The sequence below is a fragment of the Pomacea canaliculata genome, linkage group LG8 (genome assembly GCF_003073045.1).
Source record: "Pomacea canaliculata isolate SZHN2017 linkage group LG8, ASM307304v1, whole genome shotgun sequence".
Classification (NCBI taxonomy): Eukaryota; Metazoa; Mollusca; class Gastropoda; order Architaenioglossa; family Ampullariidae; genus Pomacea; species Pomacea canaliculata.
Window position 1 is genome coordinate 8680794 of NC_037597.1, and position 23838 is coordinate 8704631.

At 37.4% G+C, this 23838-nt stretch overlaps 1 protein-coding gene and 1 pseudogene across 3 annotated transcripts; one reads left to right on the plus strand and one right to left on the minus strand.

Annotated features, from left to right (window-relative positions):
* The first annotated feature begins 146 nt into the window (after nt 1-146).
* On the plus strand, nt 147-17395 carry LOC112570261 (tight junction-associated protein 1-like). Of its 3 annotated transcripts, none has more exons than XM_025248640.1 (8): nt 147-314; nt 877-987; nt 1221-1270; nt 4446-4489; nt 8357-8588; nt 9643-9750; nt 10051-10134; nt 10634-17395. In XM_025248640.1, the coding sequence occupies exons 2-8, from the start codon at nt 933-935 to the stop codon at nt 11069-11071; spliced, it is 1011 nt and encodes a 336-aa protein (XP_025104425.1). In that variant the 5' UTR covers nt 147-314; nt 877-932; the 3' UTR covers nt 11072-17395. The 3 variants fall into 3 exon arrangements, with proteins under 3 accessions (XP_025104425.1, XP_025104427.1, XP_025104426.1); XM_025248641.1 differs by lacking the exon at nt 147-314 and adding an exon at nt 396-680; XM_025248642.1 differs by lacking the exon at nt 1221-1270.
* A 254-nt stretch (nt 17396-17649) lies between these two features.
* Nucleotides 17650-23357, minus strand: LOC112570354 (annotated as a pseudogene).
* Nucleotides 23358-23838: the final 481 nt, after the last annotated feature.

Consider the following 23838-nt stretch of genomic DNA (forward strand, 5'->3'; position numbering starts at 1 on the left):
TGATTGTAGCTATTCCCATTTTGAAGAAGGATTATTCAGAATTTAATTGGTGATTTTTCCCTTCCTATTCCAAAAGCAAGACTGTGACTTTCTCACTGCTGAGGAATAGGAAACAGAAAGTTAATGCAAGTATGCGCATGCGTGGAGGCGAAGCGGAAGTTACAGCAAATGTCATGCGTAAAAACGTAAACTTGCCAACATAAGCATAGGCCTTTCTAAGTCTGTTACGTTTTTCGTCCACGTGTCAGAGTGTTTGCACTGCTTCTGTTTCCCTTATCTGCGGTGTTGTGATATATAGAATTTTTTTGTTACCGGTAAGGGTATACAACGGTTAACATTATTTTTGTTTATACTCTTGTCTTTATGGTCTGTGTTCATAATCCGCAGGGACAGTCTCTAATGACAACGCACACAAGGCTGCGTCCGCCTTGGTAAAAGTTTGTTGACAGTCGTCAGTATTTTTCTGCGGAAGGAAAAAGATATTTGTGATTAGAATAAGGACACCTGAAGTAATTGCTTGACAAGAAAAAAAAAAATGGAGAAGAAAACACGATAATATCGACGACAATTATTAAAAGGACGATAGCATTTCTTTATCGCTGCAGTCAGGCAATTTAATACGATAAGACATTCGGCCTGTATGCAGTGTCTCGCTTGTTCTCCAACCAACCGTACATTTCGTAAGTCGGCCAAGTCAAGTTCTGACGTCGATTTATTTTTCATTGTTGATGTTTAATTCTAACACGTAGCTCAAGCAGAAGGAATATTATATAAATTATGTTGTTCAATTATTAGAGAAAACCCATGCAGATGAACACTGCAGAATTTTTGTTTGCAGACAGACATTTATGTTGTTATAAATTTCCATATTTTCAGAAGCTGCAATGATTGCAGTAAACTACAAATACTATGGCAGGACATCTTTATAATGGATGGCATCGACGCGCAGGTTCCGAAACAATGATAAGAGTTTCTGCAGTTTGCAAGGTATGCACCAAGAGATTGATTTGTTACATAAATGGATTTTTGTGCTGAATGTTTATTCTTGTATATTGAAAACTTTTGCTAATATTCTCGGGGTTTCCCATCCATAAAATGCAAGTGGTTTTCAGACACCCAGTTAAAACTGTTGGGAATTCTCAGACCCCTAGTTAAAACTTGTGAGTTTTCATGCCCTCATTAAAAATTGGTTATAGTTTTATTCCCCATTTTCCTGATAGAGGGCGGTCAGGTGAGGCAAAGGTTAGCGCCTGTCACCAATCCAGTGAAGGTTAGCTGTCATGAATTCGGCTCTTTTCTTTGGCACGCTGTCTTTTTTTTTTTTTTGCATGTGGCATCTGTTTACAGGGCTGGCTGTCTTCCAAAGCCTTAGTTGCAGGCTTGGTGTAAAACACTAATTCCACCCCCCCCCCCCAACTCCATCCAATAAAAATATTAGCAGTATTATCAGTTAGTAGCAGAAAAAAGAACAGCAGTATACATTTTTTAATATTATCGTGATCTTTATCACTGATGTTTTCTTGCATATAAAAATTTGTGATTGATGTTTATTAACAATAACAAAATATTACCTTTCATGTCCAGTTTATTACAAAATGCCTTAAACAAGGAGATTGCCAGCCTGCGCTGTTGTGTTTTCAGACTCAGCCCCAAATCATCTTTTCTGTTTTTGGGTTTCCTTGGCAAATATTCATTTCTATGGTTAACAGTTTTTTTATGTGACTTACATATGTTTCTGTGCAATGAAAAACTTGATGGTTGTTAATGATAGAAAAAAAGAGGGGGAAAAAGTGATGGTTAATGTTATAAAGTTAGTAATGTTATAAAATATAAAAACTATAATTGGGCTCAGAAAATTGTCTGTCAAATAATCTATGGATACACATTGCAAGAAAAGTAACTGAACTAAAGTTTCTCATAAATTTAATTTAAAAAACTGCCACCTTCCTAAGTCTTGTATTTTGATGCCATTGTTTATTCTTTGTTTTACTACTACATAGCTGTTAATAGATTAAGACAGTACATATGAATTATAGTGTATTTTCACACAGAGGTTGATTAACAAACTTTAAAAATATGTATTAAGCCAGGCACCTTTATCCTTTGTGTCTGTCACTTCATGTGTCTGCATTTTCAGAAAGCACACTAAATGTCAATTTTTCACATCATGCAAATTCCAGCAGTTTGTTTTTATCAGTAAAGATAGCAAACAACTTCAGTTAGCACTTGCAGGGAATACACCCCTAGTTCCAGACCATAGAGGAGGGAATGGCATGAAGTGACAGCAGCAAGGCCTACCAACTACTGAAAACCTTGACCAAGACAAGGCAATGCAAGACTCAACAGTGGCCACCATCTTAAAGAAAGCAATGCTGTGCTCAACTGATGGACTGATGATTGTAGAGACCTGTACAAATTCCATTTGAAGACATATTAATTCTTTCAAAACAACCAGACTAAAACCAGCAAATTTGCAGACCCTACCAGTCCTATGAGAAGAGGTCAAAGAGCAATACACAGTCTGAAGGGACCAAACGTCACCTGGCATTGATAATGCCCCGGCTGAGCTGCTCAAGCAGGATTGGAATTAAACGACAAAGGCCTTCACTGCCCTGTGAACGCAGAGAATGGATGCAGTCACTATTTGTGATGAGTTGTGATAGGTCTCATTTTGTGTATCAATGGTGTCTTGTGTGCGTCATTATATTACTCATACCCCTTTCAAAAATAAGGAAAAAGTGAACAGTGCCAGAACTACAGAACATTAAGCTTAGTCTATCATCCAAGCAAAGTCATGCTGAAAGAAACACAGAACTGCATCAGAACCACTGCTGAGGAACTGCTAGCAGAAGAATAACCCAGCTTCAAGACAGGTATTGAGTTGACCTTCAGCTGTTTCACCTGATAGAGAAACATTTTCAGCTGAACCTCCCTTACAGCAAGCTTGATAAACTTGATCTTGATCTCCCACTCCGGTGAGGTGTTGTTACTGTTAACAACTTTAAGAAGGCTTTTGACAGAGTCTGGCTAAGTGATGTGAAAATTCGACATTGAAGAGGTTTTTGTCTAAGTCACTTGCTACCTACACTTTACAGATCTGCTAACAGGCACCAACAAAGAACTGCAAGACCTTACCAACATACTGGCATACAGCTTGAATGGAGACCAGAACTGATGAGCAAAGTCTTGGTCATAGGTGACGGCAAAGCAGAGATGTATATAAATAGAGTATGGCTTAATGAGGTGAACAGCTTTAAGGACTTGAAAACCAGCATCTCTAATGATAACAGTTCCACAACAGATATTGGCATCAGGACTGTAACAACGGCAATGGGTGGGTTGTTCTGGACAGTGTCTGGAGTAGTCATGACATCAAGTTTACTATAAAGTACAAGTCTTTCATAGTCCAATTATGTTTTATAAATGTGAAACATGGACTTTGCTTGCTGATTGGAGAATTCAAGTATTTGACAACAACTGCCTGAACAAGCTGCTTGAGATCTTGTACAGGGAACATAAAACCATTGACTTTGTACAAAGCGTGTTCGCCACACTTGCAGGACACCAGGGACCCCGGCCTGCATCAGTCAAGCAACATAAGCTGGTCTGGTTTGGCCATTTTGCCTAGTACAACACTTGGTCAAAGTCCATCCTTCAAGATATCTTGGAGGCTGATGCCTAGGTTACCAGAGGAAAATCTAGCTTATGAACATGAAGGAGGGGGGGGCATAAAAGACCTGCTCATGATTGTCCTAACTACTTGGTGGGCCTTGTCAGCTGGTGTATCTATCCATGTTCTCCCCCAGAGACAGGTATCAGTCAAGGGACAAATAAGTGAATGAATGAGCCCAGACCAACAGAAACAAGTAGACAGCATGGGGAACACCAAGCTTTGACCTCATATTTATTCAGTGCTCTAAGACTTTATCAAAACTATTGGTTAGATGCATATATAATATGTTTTTTGCAGTCATCAAGTGTAATATTTTTCAATCATATTATTTGTCAAAAATAAATTATAGTTCACCTCTTGTTACTTTGGCTGATATCAACACAGAAAGGCTAGCATGTATGAAGTTTGCAGTCTGTGACATCTAAAACACACTAGAGGTTGACAGTACCATGCAAAAGTAATCCAAGATATAAATACACTTGTGATTATATAAGCACTGGCTTAATATCGCTGTTGGAGTTTGGATTATTTTGTTTATCACTGGGCTGTTTTGTTTTATTTTCTGGAAACATGTTGTACTTTGAATAACAAATCTACAAGAGCCAAAGTAAAATCTTGTATATCGCAGATGGATTAAAATATAATTGGTATAACTCATATGTAAACAGCATAATTGCTTATAACAGGAATGATAAAATAATAGTGAGCATAACAGTTGTATTATTGTAACTGTTGTGTGCCATATTTTGAAACCCTCTTTTATTTTTTTCAGGAATGTGGATGTGCTTGTCACAGCTGTATTGGTGTGACGTCAAAGTGAGTATTTTTAATGTTTTATATAGATTTGTGTGGTTTTTTTGTGTGTGTATTTTTTTTGTTTTTTTTCGCAGGCTTACATTTTGACAACTACATAAACATTTCACAGTTTCTGATTATAGATTTCCTTTCCAGCATGCAGTAGCTTATCACGTCTGAGTCACCTGTTTGTAAATCAGTGCATCCTAAAACGACTTGGCTTCAACTCTAATAACCTCAGAAATTATCATTTTGTTTCTAATTGCCATTTTCTGGACATAGTACATGAAAAGGTTATGCGTCTCCAGCTCCTGTGCCATTTCTCAAGTTACAGCCTATTTGAACCATTTTGGCCAAGACAGTATTGCAATAAATGGTGAATGATTTCTTGTCTGCTTGCATCAGGGATTATGTCTCATTAGTGAGATGGCTGGCCTCAACTCTTGTCTGTTTTCAGGACCCAAGTTACCAAATCAGTTATGCTTTCATACCTCCTTGGCAGATTTTCTTTATGTTGTTTTATGAGTTCTCTTGTGCAATTTGTGCAATGGAAGTGTGATGGCTGGATCAGTTCTGGATCCATCTGCTGCACTTGACCACAACACCCTTTCCAGCACCTTGTTGCTTGTTTTGGAACTGGTTCCAATCCTACTGGACAGACCACACCCAATCTGTGGTTGTTAAAGCACCATATTTTCTTCTGTTCCTTTGAAGTATAGGGTGTCTCAAGGCTCAGTTCCAGCCTCTTTGTCACACCATGCTGATGATGTACAATGCTATCATCTAGCCTTGCTTCTTAGCAAGTCTGCGCCGCCACACAGCAAACAGTAGAAGCTGTGAAAGCTTGGATATCCACCAGCAAAAAAAAAAAAACTGTTCAAAGCTGGTTACTAGTTCTTGCCTACTTTTACAAATACAAGTTCCAGATACACTTGCAGTTTTAAGACAGATAATTTAAAAGTAGACCTACATGGTCTTTCAGGTCATGTATGTATGCACATCTGCCTGTTTTGTACTTAATAATAGTGATGGTTATAATAAAAACATAGTACTTGATTATAACACACTTATCTTTATACTGAAAGTCTAAAGTGAAATATCAAGGAACAATGAAGTTTGTTATTTGCACTTTTAAAGTGATGCAAAAGAAAAGGCAAGGTAAATAAAAAAAAAAAACAATAACAAAATTAAGATATAGTGATCAGGAATAACCTGTCGCTTATTAGACAAAGCACTGCTATTAGCATCCAGAGAATTTGGTCTTTAATATAATATGTGTTCTTGCTGAAGCTTTTTATAAACCTTTTTTTACATTTTTATTTTTTTGTCTTCACAGGTGTCATTTTGATGAACTAATAATGAAATAAATACCTGCAACATTAGAACAAATAAACACGGGGAAGAAGTCCAAATCGCTTGCCCTATACATTTTGTGGTACAAACAGGTCAGCATGGAGGTCAAAGAGACCTAGACAGTTGCTAGGCTTCAGCTGTTAAAAGGTAGATAGATAAGGGGAGACCACAAAACAAGGAAGTATATTTACAGCTCTCTTATACTTGTCTTAGCCAACACAAGTAACAGACTGGCAACCACTGCAGTTCTATGTAAAACTTTCATTTGTGTGCCAGAAGAGATTTATACCAGTAAGATTATTTAGGGTTCTTTGGAGCTTATCAAAGTGACACCTGGAAAGACTAAAAAGCAAAGCCCTAGATGTTTTCTTGGTATTTGTTGGATTTGTTACTTTAATAAGATTGAGTGTTACTAGAAATTGTATTAAACATTTTCTTATATGATAGCAGCAGACATTGCTAAACCAGTATTTTAACTAGTGCTCCATAAGAACAATTATTGATCTTTGGCTTTAGTTTGCATGGTATGGTTTTCACATTGTTAATCATCATTCTGAAATCCCTCTGCTTCTTCATCTACCTTTTGCTCCCTGTTCCTCATCCCCCTCCCTCCTCCAACAATTACTCCAAACCTCCACAATAAATCAGGTAGTTCCTATTGTCTGTCAGTTACTGATCAGAATAAGGCTCAAACCAACAGCCACCTGCTTCAGGATTTATGATAAGTGTACAGTTACTGCTGTATCAGGGCAGAGCAGTTGGTCCTACAAACACATGCAGATACAAAGCACTCTGCCAGAAACCGAATCTAAATTTTCCCTATTGGCAACTGGTGTTTAACTATAGCACCACTGGACTTCCTGTTGGTAACACAGAAGATGAGACACTTAAGTGTGATAGCCACCTAAAGTGCATGAATCTGCATAGACTGCTATGGCAGTTTGCATTTTTTTTTTTCACAGCCAGGACTTTGAATTTGGTATTTCATGTCATCTTTACTGCATTAGCCACAAGACTGCAGAACTTGGTGAAAATATCAGAATCTTTAAAGAATAGAAAAACAGTATTGCTGTGGTCTTAATTAGGTAAATACAAATCTGTTTTAAGCTTATTTAAAAACAAAAAAACAAGTCGTTACTAGTCACCATCAAAGCTATATTGTGTTCTGAATGACTGTTCATGGTATTTCTGTAAACTATTGTCTCCTGCTTTCATTAATCCCTCCTCCTCCCCTCCCAATAATAAAAGAAATTGGAAAAAAACTTACATGTGGGTTAGTTGCCCTTGATTTTATTGAGTTTATTGGAAGCTGGCCTAACTCTTGTCAAATTTCAGAAGTTGTCTATGTCAGCAGACATTTTCCAGCTAGCCATCTGTTGCCCTTAATATGAGACCCTTCTCATTTTAGTGTGTGTGGGTGTTAGGCATACAGAGGAGCTGTTGATAAAAATCAGTTTTTATTCCTCCCCTTCCTCGTATATTTTTGTTGGGGGGTTAAATTGTGTTAGCTGCATTTTAACTGGTAATTCGCAATTTTCAAAATTATTTAAGTGAATATTTACTGATTGTAACAGGGTTTATTGGATGAATTGAGCAGCAAGATAGTATTGATTAATTTTGTCTTCAGTATTTAGTGTCGTCAGAGGCAACATGCTGCACACACATAAACATACAGCTGCACTTCTGACTAACTCAATCTTATGTGGTCAAGAAAGAGCTTCATCCTCAGAATTTCTGTGCTTTTAAAAGGCTTGTATGTGTAAGATGAATTCTTTATGTTATTTGCTTTAATTGTAAACCATCCACATAAGATATGCTGCTATTCTGGTCACTTTATGAAGTGTATTAAAAGGTTCTTTTGTCTTTTTAAGCAAAATTGTTCATGCTTTGTTCTGCAAGTCACACCCAGTGTGAAGTATTGTTAAGAAGATGAAATAGATGTTGTAGATAAGTATCCTGACTTGTCAAATTTCTTGAGAAGATCAGTTGCAGCTTTGTAATAATCTAGAGAGCTGTTTTAACGTTACTTTCAAATTTAAGAGAAACTGCTTCTTATTTTGAGAGAAACTGTGTTTCCATGGACCATTTTCCCTATTATACCGAAGTTGGGTGCTACAGTCACAGCTCTTAGTATGCCATTGTATAATATGAAATTGATGTGTTCATGAAAATTAGGTTCATTAGACATGTATATTCGAATATGCAAGAATGTAATGTCTGATGTAATAGAAATATGGCAGTGATTTCCTGAAGAGGATTAATAAAGATGTTTAAGCAGATCTGATCACTTGAAAAATTTATTTTCATAGAACTTTCTTTGGTCACTTTCTTCCTCTCCCTTTATCAATATATTTTTGAGTATTTTCATATAAAAAAATTACAGTATTTTACATTTGTTACGTTTTATAACATACAATACAATACTTGGTCTCTCAAGTTGCATACTAAATTAAAAGTTTTGTCTTATACACCATTTTCGATGGAACTGTGCATTATCTTGCTCACAAGCTCACTCATTTTTGTCTTTTGTTGCAGCCTTGATCTCCATGAGCAGATAGAGGCCTTGCGGAGTCAGCTTCAGCGAAGTCAGGCCAGCCTTGGTCAGGTTGAGATGGAGCTGATAGAAGGACGGCAACTGACAGCTCAGGAACTGGCCAAGACGCGTGATGAGCTGGCCAGACTGAGGGAGCGCTATGAGCGGCTGATAGAAAGCCACAAAAAGATGCAGAAACTCAATAACAATCTGGAGGACAAGCTTTTGAAGCTGGTAGGCACTGGCTGCAGCCCGGCATCTGTTCATTTCTCATTTGTTATGGTTATGCTTGTAGTCCAATGCTTTTTTAAAACAGTTATTAATAATGATTTGAATATTATTATTAATGTTTTTAAGATATTTAACTTGAAGGCTGACTTTTACCTTTTAGCAGAAAGAATGGTTTAGCCAAAAGGAGAAAGGTAAGGACCACACAGTGCTGGCTACCTTCGTCATCATTTTTTGAACTACATCTAACTTGTTCTGATGTTATCGAACTTTGACTAAAGGGACTACATCGCCCTGCGCTATACTCAGGATACCTATGCCTATTTATCTATCCCCCTCCCTCTTTCTCACTGTTGGCCATACCGACCTCCGACTGTCGCGACACCTGTCTATAGCTCCCTCATTCAGCACCAGTGTCCAGTCGGTGGTAACGAAAACAAATGCTGTTCTCCAGGCTAAGTATACCGGTCTTCCAATTTACGGTTGTACCCCTGAAGCGACGATGGTGGCCCCTCTTACGTAAGTGGTCACAATTCCCAAGCTTAGTTAATGCCAGAGGAGATAAACATTCGTACCCCTTTTGTCCAACTCAAAGCCTGGTATAGCCCCAGGGTGACCACTGCCCCTCTTTAATATTTTATTACTAGCTTTGGCCCTGTTTTTCTGGCCTTGAACCAGACTGGTTCATGACAGTATGTTTGTATATAACTGCAGCATTTTTTTTTCCCCTCGCAGGTTACAGGAAATAAAATGTGAAATGTTCTTGGCTTTCTTTATAAGCATAATGCCATGGTTTTGATTAGAAAGCAATTTTTTTTAATCCAGGCATATATTTTATGTGGTTGTGCATTGATAGTCTTAAGTGGATGCATCTTGTTTGAGCCAGATTCTTTGGCCATCTCTTTCACCCAGCACCCATCTCATTTGATGCTTAAAAAGTGTATAATGTAAGTAAACATGCCACTTTTGTGTTAATAATTATCCTTTTCAACAAGTTATTGCAAAAGAATGTGAAATTTTAGATGCATGGTAGTGTACACAAATGTCGGTGTTTCACCAGGTTAATCAGTTTGAGTCAGAAAAGACCAACTTGCAGCAAGAGTTGTCCACCATGACAACCCGGGTGCTGGATGCCAGGGTGTACATAAATGAGCTTGAAGAAGAAAATGTGAGTTGATACATAGAATGCGCTACAATTAAAAGCTGTTCACTCCGGGAGGGTATGCTTTGGTGCGTTTGTATATTGGCAGATATGAAAAAGCAAAAGTTGAAATGTGGGTAACTGTATAATTTCAAAAACAAAGAAAAAGGTTTTGTTATCTTTAAAGAATCCTTAGTGATAAATGTTCTGTTTTCAATCTTCTGGATTTTATTTCAACAAAAGAGCTACATTTTATTTACATACAATCATATTAATATTTAAGATGATTTAGAAAATTCATTTAAAAGTTTTATCATGTGTCTAAAGGACAAATACCGAAGTGACTGTAATGTAGCTGTTCAGCTGCTTCAGTGTAAGCCATCCAATTTTGTGGGACAGCGTCTTCATGTGGTATGTCATTGGAGTGCAGTTTTATCATTGTGAACCTTCACAGCTTCTGTAGTTTGTACCTTTAGTCTTGTGTATAAATTATAGTTTGGATTTGTTTGTTTTGTTTTGTTTTTTTAATGATTTGCTAAAAATTAGTGGCACATGTCTCTTAAATTTCTTTACTGTTTTATGCACATTCTGTAAGATTTGTTACACTTCTTGGCTCTAAGCTGTTAAAAATATATTAAACTAGTGTCTGTGCATACTTTAAATATGCATTATATAAAACTAATATTTGTGTGTGTGAGGAGTGGAGGGGAGGTGGGAGTAATAAGTAAGTTCATCTTGTTTAAAACCAATGCCAGAAAAATATTTTACACTAGTCTTCTTATATAACACTCATGTTTACTTGGGTAATAACAGAAACTTAGGAAAAGCAAGCTTTTTTGTTTATCTTTTTATGTGTTAACCTGTTAGCCTGTCTGGATTAGAATCCTTCAGCTTCTTACTCTTTTCTCAGCTACCCATAGAATTGCAAGAGCGAGTACGCAAGCATATGACAAGAGAGCAGCAGCAGCAGTCTCAGAAGAGTGAAGAAGAGCGCCTGCTGCGTGTTCCAATGCCAACTTTCCCACCTACAGCAATGGTCTTCTCACTGGACTCTCGTCACCCTGGCAGTGCAAATTTGGCCAATGGAAACAGTCCAGGAGAGGACAAGGAGACTGTGCCAATGGCGATCATTGCCAAGGTTCTTACGCAGGGACCATCAAAACGGAATCCACAACGATCATATCTGTGTGTCAGTTGCCATCAGGACATTGTGATGGCCGATAAAGCCACTCAGGCTAATTTGCTGCTGGACCACAGCATTGTTGTTGATCGCATTCCCACAAATGGTGTTCACCAAGGTACTGCGGCTAAACTTTATCGCACAGACTCCACAGAGTGTGGATCGTAGTTTTTGCACAACTAAGATCTAGCATTGAAGTATTTCTAACTCAAAATGGAAGGAAATCAAAAAAAAAGGCAGATCTAGAGCACACAGGTATTTTTCTTGGCCTGTTTATTCTTGCTGAAAAATATCTTGTTCCTTTTTTTTTCCTTCTTAAAACTGAAGGTGCTGGAAAAATACTGATTTTAGGAGAACTGAATATACAGGAAAGATATAGCCTTCACGCTTCTTTATTCAGTAAAGGCTTGTGCCCACCACTGAAGGGAGGTAAACAATGGTCATGTGTAACATATGCATTTTGTTATCTCACAAAGAGAAATAACTAGACTGAAGTATATCTTTGGGTGAAAGGAGATAATTTGGACAGCATACAAAGGTCAGACATCTTGTCTTTTAAGCAATGAGCATTGTTTTGAGTATTAAAGCTAGCTATTATTGCTCCCAAGTGTACATAAACAGCTACAGTTTGATCCCCAAAAAAGAAATAACCTAGTTTATACATGGCTGGTGGCATACAAACAGTAAATATAATGGAAACAACAGGTAAAATCCATGGCTGATTTCTCTCGATTGTGGAGAAAACAGTGTTGGCTACAAAGACCAACTCTACATTAACAAATCATCATCAAACAACATTTTTCCAATATCAATAATATAAAAATTCCAAATTGTCTTACCAACTCATTGATACTACATAAGTGCTTGAGAGCAAGAGGTCCTTCAATATCTTACAATATTTATCTCTCAAATTTAGGCAGGGCATATATATAGCACATGGAGTTCATCCTCTGTCATAACTTGGTAGAGGGGACAATGGCAAGCTACTTTGAACACATGTTCATAGTGAGAATTGGAACTTTTGTATTAGGCCTAGGTCCATTTCAAGGGGGGAGGTAAGCAAAAACAATAACAAACATCCTGATTATAAATTAATGCAACTACAATTCTGTAAAATATACCACTATATTATTATACAATAAAGCAATACCTGTTGAGAAATGTAACTGGCTATGATCGAAAGGGCATCCTTCTATAAAAGCATTTGAGACTGAGGGGCAAAAAAGGGATAAGATAGTTATTAATGAGCTTGTAATCAGAACTTGTGTTTCTAATACAAGGATGATGGGAATGCAAATCAGATCAAGTCGTATCAACACTGGCTGCAAGAAAAATAAAAGGTATGTATAGGAGGTACTATACAACCATGGTCCATCACTAAACATTAAAATAATAGCATGACTTAATTAAAACCCTCAACAATCTTTTACAAGATAACAGGTGGATTTTCTTTACAGCCACTATTTGGTTTAACCCTCAAATTTCAGAAGCATTCAATAACAGGTGTACAATTTGTATATCAAAGATTTTGAAAAACATTGTAGCAGAGTTGTATTTTAGCTTGCCCACTGTTGTCAGCACTTCAGTTGTGCCCTTTTTTTGCTTTAATCACTCTATTGTTCACTATTAATACTTAATTTTGTAGAGAATCCAAGTCCAAGATATTTATATTTACCACTTCTAGGGTTTCCTCCCCCTAGACTCATCATTGCCAAGTTACTACCTTTTCGAAAGACAACAATTTTTGTTTTATCTAGGTTAGCTTTCAAACAGATTTTCTGGGCTGATTGATGCAAAACTCTAAGCTGGTTTTGTAGTCCAATAACAGTTGATATTAATGTCAAGTCATCAGCAAAAAATAAGAGGAAAAGTTCCATTTGGTGTGGTGTTAGTGGGACTCATGTCTACCTTTTGATATGTCTTGATCTAATGAGTTAATAAGAAGTGAAAGAGTGTTAAGCTGAGCACACAGCCCTGCTTCAGACCTAACAAGCATTTAAAGAAATGCAACATTGTCTGAGTGCCATCTCTGACACATGCCTGGACATCTTTGCACATGCTTTTTATTATCCTCAACAGTTTACCCTTTTTACCCATTTTGCTAGTTCCTGAAGTAATATTACTCATTGCACATTATTAGAAGCTTTCTGGAAATGTTTAAATGCTACATATTGCTTCATGTTTTGGGATAATTGTTTTTTTACTTTTTAATTGTTGCATATAATGTGAAAATATGGTCTACTGTTGAGTAGTTCCTGCGAAAACCTGTTTGTGTTTCATCAATTATTTGATTACGTTAGTATGGTTTGGAAGTGCTTTACCCAATCCTCTTCACTTATTTACCCCACTACACACTGTTTTCTTTGGTATCTCATAATTTCCTCCCAAAAGTCCTTTGGTTTGTTGTTCAAAAGACTTAATTTTTAATTGGTTGTTAGTTTGTTCCTTTACTGTTTGCAGTTTTCTATAAGCTTTTCTTTCTCTGCTGTAAGCTATTCTGTCTTCCTGTGCTTTCTTCTTTCTAAACTTTCTTAAACACTTTCTTATTAGTCTTGTCTTGTTTTTACATTCTTTATCAAACCATGTACGTAGAGTGACATACCCTCTTGTGGTGTAACTAATTACGTTCTTTATTAAACACTCGACAGCCTTTTTCATGCCCTCATTAAATATGGTTGTTTCAATATCACTTGACACTATTTTAGTAGCCTTACTTAAAGTGAGTGTAAAGGATTCATATTTCTTTACACCATCTCATTTCTTTAATTCAATTTGTTGCTTGTCTTACCAAATTCTAAATTCTACATGCTTGTGTGAGGATTCTGCTCTATCACTAATGGTCAAATCTATAATCCTGTGGGTAAAATCTAGTGAAGCAATCCAATAGTCTACTACTGTTTCTTTGATCTGCTAGAGGTCTAGTAACAGTCTACCAAAAGCATTGCTCTACATCCTCTGAGTGTCTACCATGGCACATCTCATCCACCAGGTTTCTTCTAGTGGGTGTTTTATTCACATAATCTATTCTCTAATTAATATCATCACATTGGCTGTACTTGCATCCATACCTCCACATAACAGAATACAACAATGATCAAAGGATAACATAAGGGCAGTTAGTCATTGCTCTACTTTCTAAATGTGGCTATCTGATTCACTCTTCTGATAATAGGGTGATCTTACAGGTGGTACTTAATAATGATTAACAATAATTAAATCCCTTAAACCACCACAGAAGGTTTTGCACAGCTTAAAAGCACTTGTTCATAAAGTATATATACTTTTTCTCTTGCTAATCTTAGAACATCTATCTTGCCTTTGAATGCACTGTAGTACGTACTTCCAAAGGGCTTCATCCCTCAGACCGATCAGTTGTCCTCTTTCCTCTTAGGGACCACTTGCTCTGACTTAAGTGGTGTCATGTAAATTGTAGCCTGGCCAAGTACTGGGCTCCTAGTCCCTGCTCTGAGGTATTCTTGAGTTTAACCCCAAATGTTTTTAAATGGTTTCCTTATAACATGCAAATTTTTTTTGTGGATATTTGGATATGCTTATCTTATGATGGTAGATTCTTCATCATGGTACACATTCCCTAGGAAATGTAGCTGCCTCATTGCCTCATGATTAGGAAATTGTCAGTAGCAGTTATCTTAAACCCCAAAGTGTTGGTTGATGACATAGTTTTTAGTCCATGTGCTTAGGGTGACTGCTTTTACATCCTTGCTAATCAAAGACAAGGATCAGAGTTGAAGGTACTGATGTTTTCTAATATTCTGATGTGTTTTTGCTTTGCATATACTGTTATTGATGTTTAAGTGATGGACATGGAGTTTACTGCAGTGTTCTGACTGCTGTTGCATTAACATAGTGTGACTAAAGGTAACATGATGACAGCAGTTACATGCAGGGCTCAGTGTGCTTATTATTTCCAGAGATAAATATTAAGGATGACTGAGATTTGACGAAATGTGTTTACAGGCTGATTAATGAGAGTTGTATGTGAAGGATGATCTGATGAACCAGAATGTCAAAGGAGTGCTCACATCTGCATTTTTGTTTATAAAACTAGAACCTGTGTATTTTAGGCAACATTTATGTGTATAATGGAGGTGAGAATTATACAGTCCTGCCGCAACGGGAATTTAGCACAAAAAAATCTCAAAAAACAAATCAGATTTTTGTTACACATTTATTCATTTTGGGTGCATAGACTTAGAGGTTTATTTTAATTACGTGGGGGTATATGTACACATTTATATATGCACTTGCTTGTGCCTGTGTTCATGATTATATGTGACTTTTTATTTTGCTTACTAACTGATCCATTCCCGGAAAATCTAGATGCGAGGCTTGCTGAAGTTATATATATAGATTTGTGCGAAGTATTGAGATTCGCTGAGTATGCCATGAGTCTTAAAAATGACATGTATAACTTCAGTTTTTTTTAACTGTGCCATAATAATGTTTCAGCCAAGTGTATCATAGCAAAGAGATGCAACATCCCCATTGTTAATCCTCAGTACCTGAGTCATGTTCTTAACTGTTAGGATATGATTTTCTACTGAAGTACACATGGTCAGTGTCCACAGAGCTGAGATGTATTTTTATTTTTGCAGAAGATGGGGTTAAAGAGTCGGTGTGGTTGCAAGATTGAGTTAGGAGTCGGGGGCAGAACCATAAACCATGCTCAGATAAATAGAATATTGCAACTTATTTTAACCTATAGCTCACAATTTTCCCTGTATTAATACTGTACTTTTCACCAAAGACAACTGAAGCAGCAAAGTAGTTGGTTAAAACTTGTATTACTGGACTGCTGGCAGACGATTTTTTCCCAGTTAACTCCTAAAATGAGGCATTAGACGACAAAGAATCCGGTTTAGTCACATTCTTTGTTTAGACTCGCCAAGACTAACAGCAAAGAACTTCGCAAGAGGCTAAGCGTTGGTCTTGGCAGACAGACAGCAATCCACAAGTCCATGGTAAAATTTTTTTTTAATCTTTTATTATTGCTTTAGGCCTGTCAATCTTTCTAATTGAAAAGTTTGCTATCATTGCATTACTTTTCATAGCAGCAAATTTCTTCCTCTGTGAACTCTTAATAGGTTGCCAGACAGGTATACTTAATACAGAAAGTTGTATTAACAAAGCAGCTACAACATGAGACTGTTCTCCCACATTACTGTGAAGTCATGCCTGTTATGAACTAAGGTTCTTGCCATCACCTGCTGCATGCCTACTTCACAGCGATCTGCCAGAGCTAGCAGTCATGTGTATTTTGCATGGTGTACTTCGTGCTGTGGAATACTTGCATAGCAAAGGTGTCATACATAGGAGAGTGAAGGCTAGCCATGTTTTAATATCGGACACCGGACAGGTGTCTCTCACTGGCCTCCACAACTCCACACTCGTCCTAGGCCAGCGCTTGTGAACTATGACTATCCAAACATGCGGATGGTTGCCTCCAGTATTTCAGTCTGGAAATTCTTGAACACAATCTGGCTATTTCTCGGTGATTGTAAAACTAACCTGATGATCTTATTGTTGGAATTGGACTATTTTTCAGTGATTACGAGACCAGCATCCATTATTATGATGTTTGTTTTTCGTTTTTAGCATAAAAGAGAAAAAGTGCTTTTAACCCGCCTTTAATGGTGGGGAAAAGCACTATATAAATAAACATTCTTCTTTCTTGATATTTTCAGCCTACATTGAAAAGGTGAAGGTATGACTCGTTGAGGGCAGGAAAAGATGCTTTGATGCTGAAACAAGGTTCTTTTTTTATTATGTGCACACCCAAATGGTGAACATATATGCTGTTATCAATTATTTCTGGGCGTTCTGAACCTATTTTAAAAGTTGAGGTACCGTAGCGTAGGTGTCATTTTTAAGAATTATTTAAACACAACTTATATTTGATTTGAAGTATTTAATTTTTGTACAGCTTCTAAAAGAGCAGATGATAAAGGCAACAAAGGAAATAAGAGCAATGAAGGATTTGCAAGACGACATCTGAACCTCCACCTGCCTTTCAAGTTCTACGACCCATGATGGATGTACATAAGATCTGGTCATTGGTTCCATAGCCTAACCTTGTGCCGATTACAATTTCTTGAGCTTTGATAGCATCATAGCACCCTACTGCTGGGTGGCCTGTATAGTTTAATTCCTTAATTTTGCATAATTGTAAGGAATTGTATAGCGTTTTCTTCAACATCATTTTTGGTTTGACATCTGCTTGAATCTGTGATGGTTGTAAGCTAGGATTCTTGAGAGGACCAAAATTACTGTATGAAAGAGAGCATGCATACTGTAGATGCTAATGAAAGAAAGCAAGCATAAGAGACTTAGTTGTACCTTTTCCTTTCAATTTAAATTGAAGCACAATTGAAATTGTGTTGAATTTGATCAGCTATTTTTGGGGTGAAATTGTACAATGCATACACTGGATTTTTTTAATGTCACTTGGTAAATAAAACGCTCTACCTTGTTCAGGAGTTTTCTTTGCAGTTTTCGGTTTCTGCATTCAGGTATCAGCACAAGCTGTTTATGCCTCAGGTCTAGGTAACTTGTTTCACCCTAATGCAAAGAATGCTAATCATTTTTGAAGTGATGCTTCTCTGCAATTGCTCTCAAATTATGGACCCTCAAGCAAAATTTTACAGGAATCTCACTAGGCAGTGTTCTAGAATAAATGCACTCTGATTTATTGGTCATCTCGCCATTTGTCATACACAAATGCCACAAGATTGACAACACTGATTTTAATGAGCAGTCTGATATTACATCAGTAGTAAGTTACTGTACTTTAATCATGCACCAAACACAGAGGTATGCACACGGAGTTGGACTGCCAAACCTTCCATTTTGTCAATGCATGACCAGAAAAAACTGAATCTGTGAAATCATGATATCCTCAAAATGTATTAAAAACAAGATGGAAACAAGTCCAAACAGCTTCAACATAAACATGCTGGATGAATCTGATGACCGCTTATAGCACAACACCCCATTTTGCCCCTGAATATTTCTTGCCCATGCAGCACATTTATGTCCCAGCCTGGCTTATAAGACGAAAACTTCATGCTGAAAGAACTGTCTTTCCCAAGATCTCACTCCCGTCTCTTTTTACTGCTCTTCCCGTCATACTCTCTCCCAGAACGCCCAGACTCCTCTGCTGGACGCTTTTGACCTTCTTTAGCGTCCTTGAAGAACTTATTCAATCCAAAAACGTCCTCCTCAATATCCCGAAGGAACTCAACGGGACCATCTCGCCGTCTCTTGCGGTCTGTTCCTTCAAATTCTTTGTCAGGCACAAACCTGCAGATGAAAGCATGTTTGTATCTAAAAGAGTACAGAAGCACTACTTTAGCTCAGAATTTTATGTCAAAATGGTTAAAGGGATGCTCAAGGCTTGTGATAAGACTGTGGCGACGGTCAAACGTTTTAAAAATATATTTAGTTACAATTACACAGCACGAGAGCGATACAGGAGAAATAAAGGATTCATTTCTCACTTAATTACCACTTATTAACACTATTTCGGTTGCCGAAGTTTATAAAAATCACAAAAATCCAGAGAAATTGACCCTTGTGTCCTTCCCCCGAGTAATCGCAATATTTTCCCCGAGATGGAAGACTTGTCTCCTTATGACGTCAGTCTCTGACATGAAGCGTCTGCGGTCATTTGGAAGATTTTGCGTTGGATTAGTGATATCCAAACTAATATACAATCAAGATGGCTTGGAGCATAATACGTCCCACTCATTGGGCTCCCAAAGCTTTTTCGTACTGGGAACGAGTCTTTCTATTGGTATGACCCACTCTTTTTGTATTGCCTTGTCTTTAGGAAAGTGATGAAAAGAAACTTTTGACTCTTTTCCCCATCTTTTCATGGCAATCGGGTGCAGCACATTCTCGAGGCATGGTTCTCACTATAGAAACCACACGTCATACGGTCACGTGACGGAGAAAGAGATTTCGTCGAAGCAAAAAAAAAAAGTCCCGTGTCATTTCTCTTATTAAACACAGCATTCTACTAAAAACCTTCAATATTTTCCACATGAACACACATATAGACGAGATTCAAACTGATCCTACTCTTTACGCAATTCTAAGCAGTTCTATTTTGTCTTTAGAATCCCTTTAACCTTTATTGGTACTTACAATTCCACTGCATCTGAGAACAAATCTGTCTATTTTTACATAAAATTCCACACAGGGGTAAAGCCTGTGGTTAAGTGATTAACCAAAATAAAATTTTTAGCCGAAATAATGCTAGGGATTAGCATTAAATGAAACTGTTCTAAGCGTGAAATGAGAAATAATAATTAGAGCATACAGTAGGAGAAAAATAAAAAAAAAAAAGACTTTCTGGAGCTTCTTTGCCACTTTTCAGTAAAAATATTAAACACAGCAGCAACACGGATATAATAGGTTGAAATGTGAAGTGTTTCCAAACATACCTTTTAGTTTTCATCAAAGTGTCTAAGTCGTCACTATACAGGTCATTGTCCAACTTTTTGGATGGTCGATATATGTTGTTTGCCACAGAATTCTCTTCCCGCCAAGGTTTGTCATAAACATTATAAGCTTCATCATCTCCAACCACTGTCCATACCCTGCACAAACAGAATCCAAAAAGTTCTCATAACACAAGAGACAAAGATGTCAAGAATACTTTTCAACAATTTATAGCATTAACAATGAAATAATCCACAAAATGGTGAACATTATTTTGGTATGTTATTATTTTCATTTAAAGAACACTAACATTTACGAACACTTATACGTGCACAATCTCTGTGGAAAATTATTAGTTACCTTGGTCTGGTTGAAGAGTCGCTGGTCAAACTGTGTTTCCTGAGAAGAAGCACCAGCGTTGGGCAAACCCAACGCAATTTTTTCACTGATGTCCCTGTCTCGGGCTTTCATCACCTTGGTTCTGAAATGAACAAAGCTGAGGTTGTTCAAAGTGTACTGTCAACAGTCTTGCTAGTCTGAGCGTCACAAATTTTGTCAGACAGACATTACAATGGAGCATCATGAAAAGAAATAAATCCCACTAATCGTGCATTCTACCTCTTGTCTGGAGCAGCTCTGGCAAGGTTGCGCTGATGTTGTCTATCCTTAGCACGTTCACGCCGCAATTCATCCCTCTCAGCTGCTTCTTCATCTCGCTCTGTTAAACGTTTTGCAAATGTAATACTAAATTGTAACTATGAATGTAATCCTCTGGCCTTTAATTAAAAAAAAAAAAAAATAAAAAATCAGTGCCAAAATTATCTGTATGGTCATCACATCCCCACCCACCCCCCAAAATTAAGATATAACTTTCAAGCTCTTTTCTATTACATGGTCAGCAAAACATTATAAAGGAAACAAAATGATGCAATACAATCTAAAACTTGGGGTATCATTTAAAAAGTCAGTGCAACACTTCAAAAGCACAACCTTCAGCTCGGCGGATGCCAGCACGTTCATCCCTTGCTTTCTGAGCTAGCAGCCTCAAGCCCTCCTCCGCTCTTCTCTTTCTCCTTCTGCGCCATTTTTTTCTCAATATTGAGCACGAATCTCAAACAGCTTCACGTGCCTGAAGCAGACAAGATGATCAAATTGTATCATTCCAATGACTATATGAGTACTTCCTGTCAAGCAAATGGCTAATGAATTCAAAAATTAGGATCTTTTAATTACAGCAACACTTCCCCTTTAACCCCTATATTTTGTTCTTATATTGCATACCTTTCTATCCGCTATGTAGAGGCTTCTGCCAGCTTAGCAAAGTTTTCATTGATGTGTACATTTTGAAGTCCCCGGCCATCGGCAGCCAACCGCTTGTCCAAGGGAATGGTGTAACCCTGCAAAGCACAGATACACTTTTTAGCAACCATAAGAAAGAAAAACATTTCTCAATCCTTGATGTCCACAATCCCCCTTTTCACATCATCTCAAGCTGTGCTTAAGTACACCAGTATGCCCCTTCCTTTATTAACCGAGATTGACAACTGCCAAACAATATTTCCTTCAAATGTTTGCCCAATCACAAGAAAGAACTCACTCTGTTGTTCTTTCAATTTGAAATGCATGGTGGAATCTTCCACTCTTGCTGCTCTTTTCACTGTCACCTGCAAATAAAAGCAAGCTTGTATATACAGCACAGAAATGCTTTAACACCACAAAAAGATTGACATATAACAAAATCACTATTAAGACAATATTGCTCAAGCATCAAGACAAGAAATAATTATGTTTCTATATATTAATTACAAGATAATAGGATCTTTTGGACCATACCAATGACTTTATAAGTACCTTTCTGTTAGGTGAGTGCAAGACTGGGGCAGGAGGTGATGGTGGTCCTCGTTGGTATTTTCTTGTTTACTCTGATAAGGACAAGGAAAATACTTGTTTGAATAAATGTATTTCAAATTTTCTTAAGTATTAATAATTATGTCAAGAAAGATTGTCATTAAGCCCAGAGAGTGCAGGTTTACAGCTGTTGAATCAACTTATCAGTGAAAGTGCTATTGTAATGTGTAATGGAAACCACATTGAATTTTGCTGCTTTTATTACTATGACAATAACTTATCTTCTATAATACTATTTTTTTTTAGAAAGACATTTCTCAAATAACTCTTCGCGGGAAAAGACAGAGGCAATATACAAAATGTTCCAAGGTATAAATGATTATTAAGCTCACATTCCACTCCTACATGTTTCCTTCACACACCAATTTGAATTGCAGTCCCTTCAACCTGAATTATACACCTGGGTAAAAAAAGTGTTTTGTGATCTGACATTTTTTTAGCGTACAAGTACAGAATTGTTGCCTAGCTGGCAAATGCTCCTAATATTTAGCTAAAAAATACATGGCTCTTACTCTTCCAGGTCTTCTCTATCACCTTTTTTTTTATACGAAATACTCCTTTGTCATTTCTACTACTTTACGACATATATTTATTCCACACTCCAAGACATTCTTACTCCTGATGCTTAGATCTTTTAACTAACAGACCATAGATCATGTCAGAGCAGATTCTGAAATGGTAACAAAAAGCCTGCAAAATACAAGTTAACAGATATTTTGAGTAAAGGTTAGCTTGTTGTCAAGGGTGGTGCCCAATAGCAAGCATCCATCAATACATTAATACACGGTGAAGGTTAAATGTACTTACTTAAATTTTTGAGGGCTTAGCTTGTTCTGGGGTCTCTCTGGACATCAACCATGCGGGATAATTCTCTGTTTTGCTCCCGAGTTTGAAAGCCACTCCCTGCTGTGAAGGAGTATACCTAAAAGACACACATCAGTAGATTAAGAAACAAGTAGCATGCAAAGTGATCTGTTAAAAATTAACGATATAAGTGACAAACCTAAGCATGACATACGGTAATAACAGTTCACAATATAAATCAAATACACTCATAAGCCAGAAGCTAAATATTTACCTAATGTATTGAGCTGGTGCCTGTTTCTCTGCATGCCTCACAGGCATTGCTTGCCAGAAATTTTTCCAGACACAAGTTTTTCAGAAGTGCCATGCGAGTCTTCTCTGTGTTTTCCATAACCTGTTCATCAGGTTTCTGAAGCTCGGGGTCATCATCCTCGATGGGTTTTGGGAGCAAATCTGAGGACGCGAATGTATCACCTTTGACAGCAGCCAACATTCAAGTATTGAACATTCACAAACACACACAGAGATCTGTACAATATAAAAAAGAAATATACACCAGAATACTTTCTTGTTACAGTACCAATCCCTAATTATTCATTAAAAAACTACAATGTATGACTTCTCAAAAGTCTACTTGAATCCAAAAGATTTGTCCTTAACCAATGCTAAAAACAAATACTACAACAGAGGATAAAAAGAGCAGTGAAAATGCGTTGAAAGAAAGAAAAACCATACAAATTAATATGTAACATTACACTTCAAGTCAAATGATCGTCTACCTTATCTTTCCCATGTCCCTGCTTGCCTATGGCATCATACTTGATTCTTCCAGTAGCATCCAGAGAGACAGCCAGGGCATTAGACGTGCTTTTTTCAGACCCTAGCCAGAGGATACTGTGCGATACCAATCTCTGGAATGCCAGTCCATCGCCCAAAGTCATCCTGTGTTCTTGGCACCCACTTTACGATGAATATGGAGGACAGCAGTTCGATGACTGCCTACTGATGCAAACCTGCAAATGGCAAGCAAGCAGATGTTGACTGTTGGAAAAGACGAAGTTCTTCAAGACAGTGAACAAAATCATACAAAGCCACTTGATCATTAGTGTCAAGGACCAGTCATGCCTCCCTGCTTTCGGAATATTCAACCTTTGCGGATCTACGACATACAATGTGTAGTTGAGAGATTTTATGATAGTAGAGTGCTAGTGTCGATCCATGCTGGATGCAGCGCAGTACTGCTCGTTTTTGGATTAACCTTGCTAGACGAGTATGACATCTTTTCTGTTATATTGCTTATGAAATTTGTATTAGAACCTTATATATGTTCCAAAGTTGCAAACTATGAGAGAAAGATGTGTTTGAATGTGGAGAACATTGTGTCTAGAAATTGTAGTATAATCTCAAGTTACAGGTTTTTAAATCGTATGAGTTTTAACTGGAAACCTTCTGGATAAGGAAGAATCACTTTACGGACCATTCGTATCACGTGATTTTTTTGTTCAGAGCCCAAGAAAGGGGGTGGGCTAGGAGCCCCCTATGTCCGCAGATTACAGGCCGTGACCTCGAAAACCCCACCTGGACCCGACAATGTCCAAGTGTGTATGGCTTTCTGTTTGTGTTTATTGGATTCTTAGTGGGCTGGACATGTGGGGAAGAAATCACAAAACCTTTACAGGGACGGGATTTTTTGGGAAAAATTTTTGTGGTTTTTTTTTTATTTTTTTTTTTTTTTTTTTTTTTTTTTTTTGTTTCTTTTT

Excerpts from the sequence above, each read along its gene's own strand:
- LOC112570261 (XM_025248640.1), top strand. The coding sequence starts at position 933 with ATGGCATCGACGCGCAGGTTCCGAAACAATGATAAGAGTTTCTGCAGT. Across the intron at positions 988-1,220 it reads GAGTTTCTGCAGTTTGCAAG|AGGGCGGTCAGGTGAGGCAA; the intron begins GTATGCACCAAG and ends TTTTCCTGATAG. Across the intron at positions 8,589-9,642 it reads AGGACAAGCTTTTGAAGCTG|GTTAATCAGTTTGAGTCAGA; the intron begins GTAGGCACTGGC and ends GTGTTTCACCAG.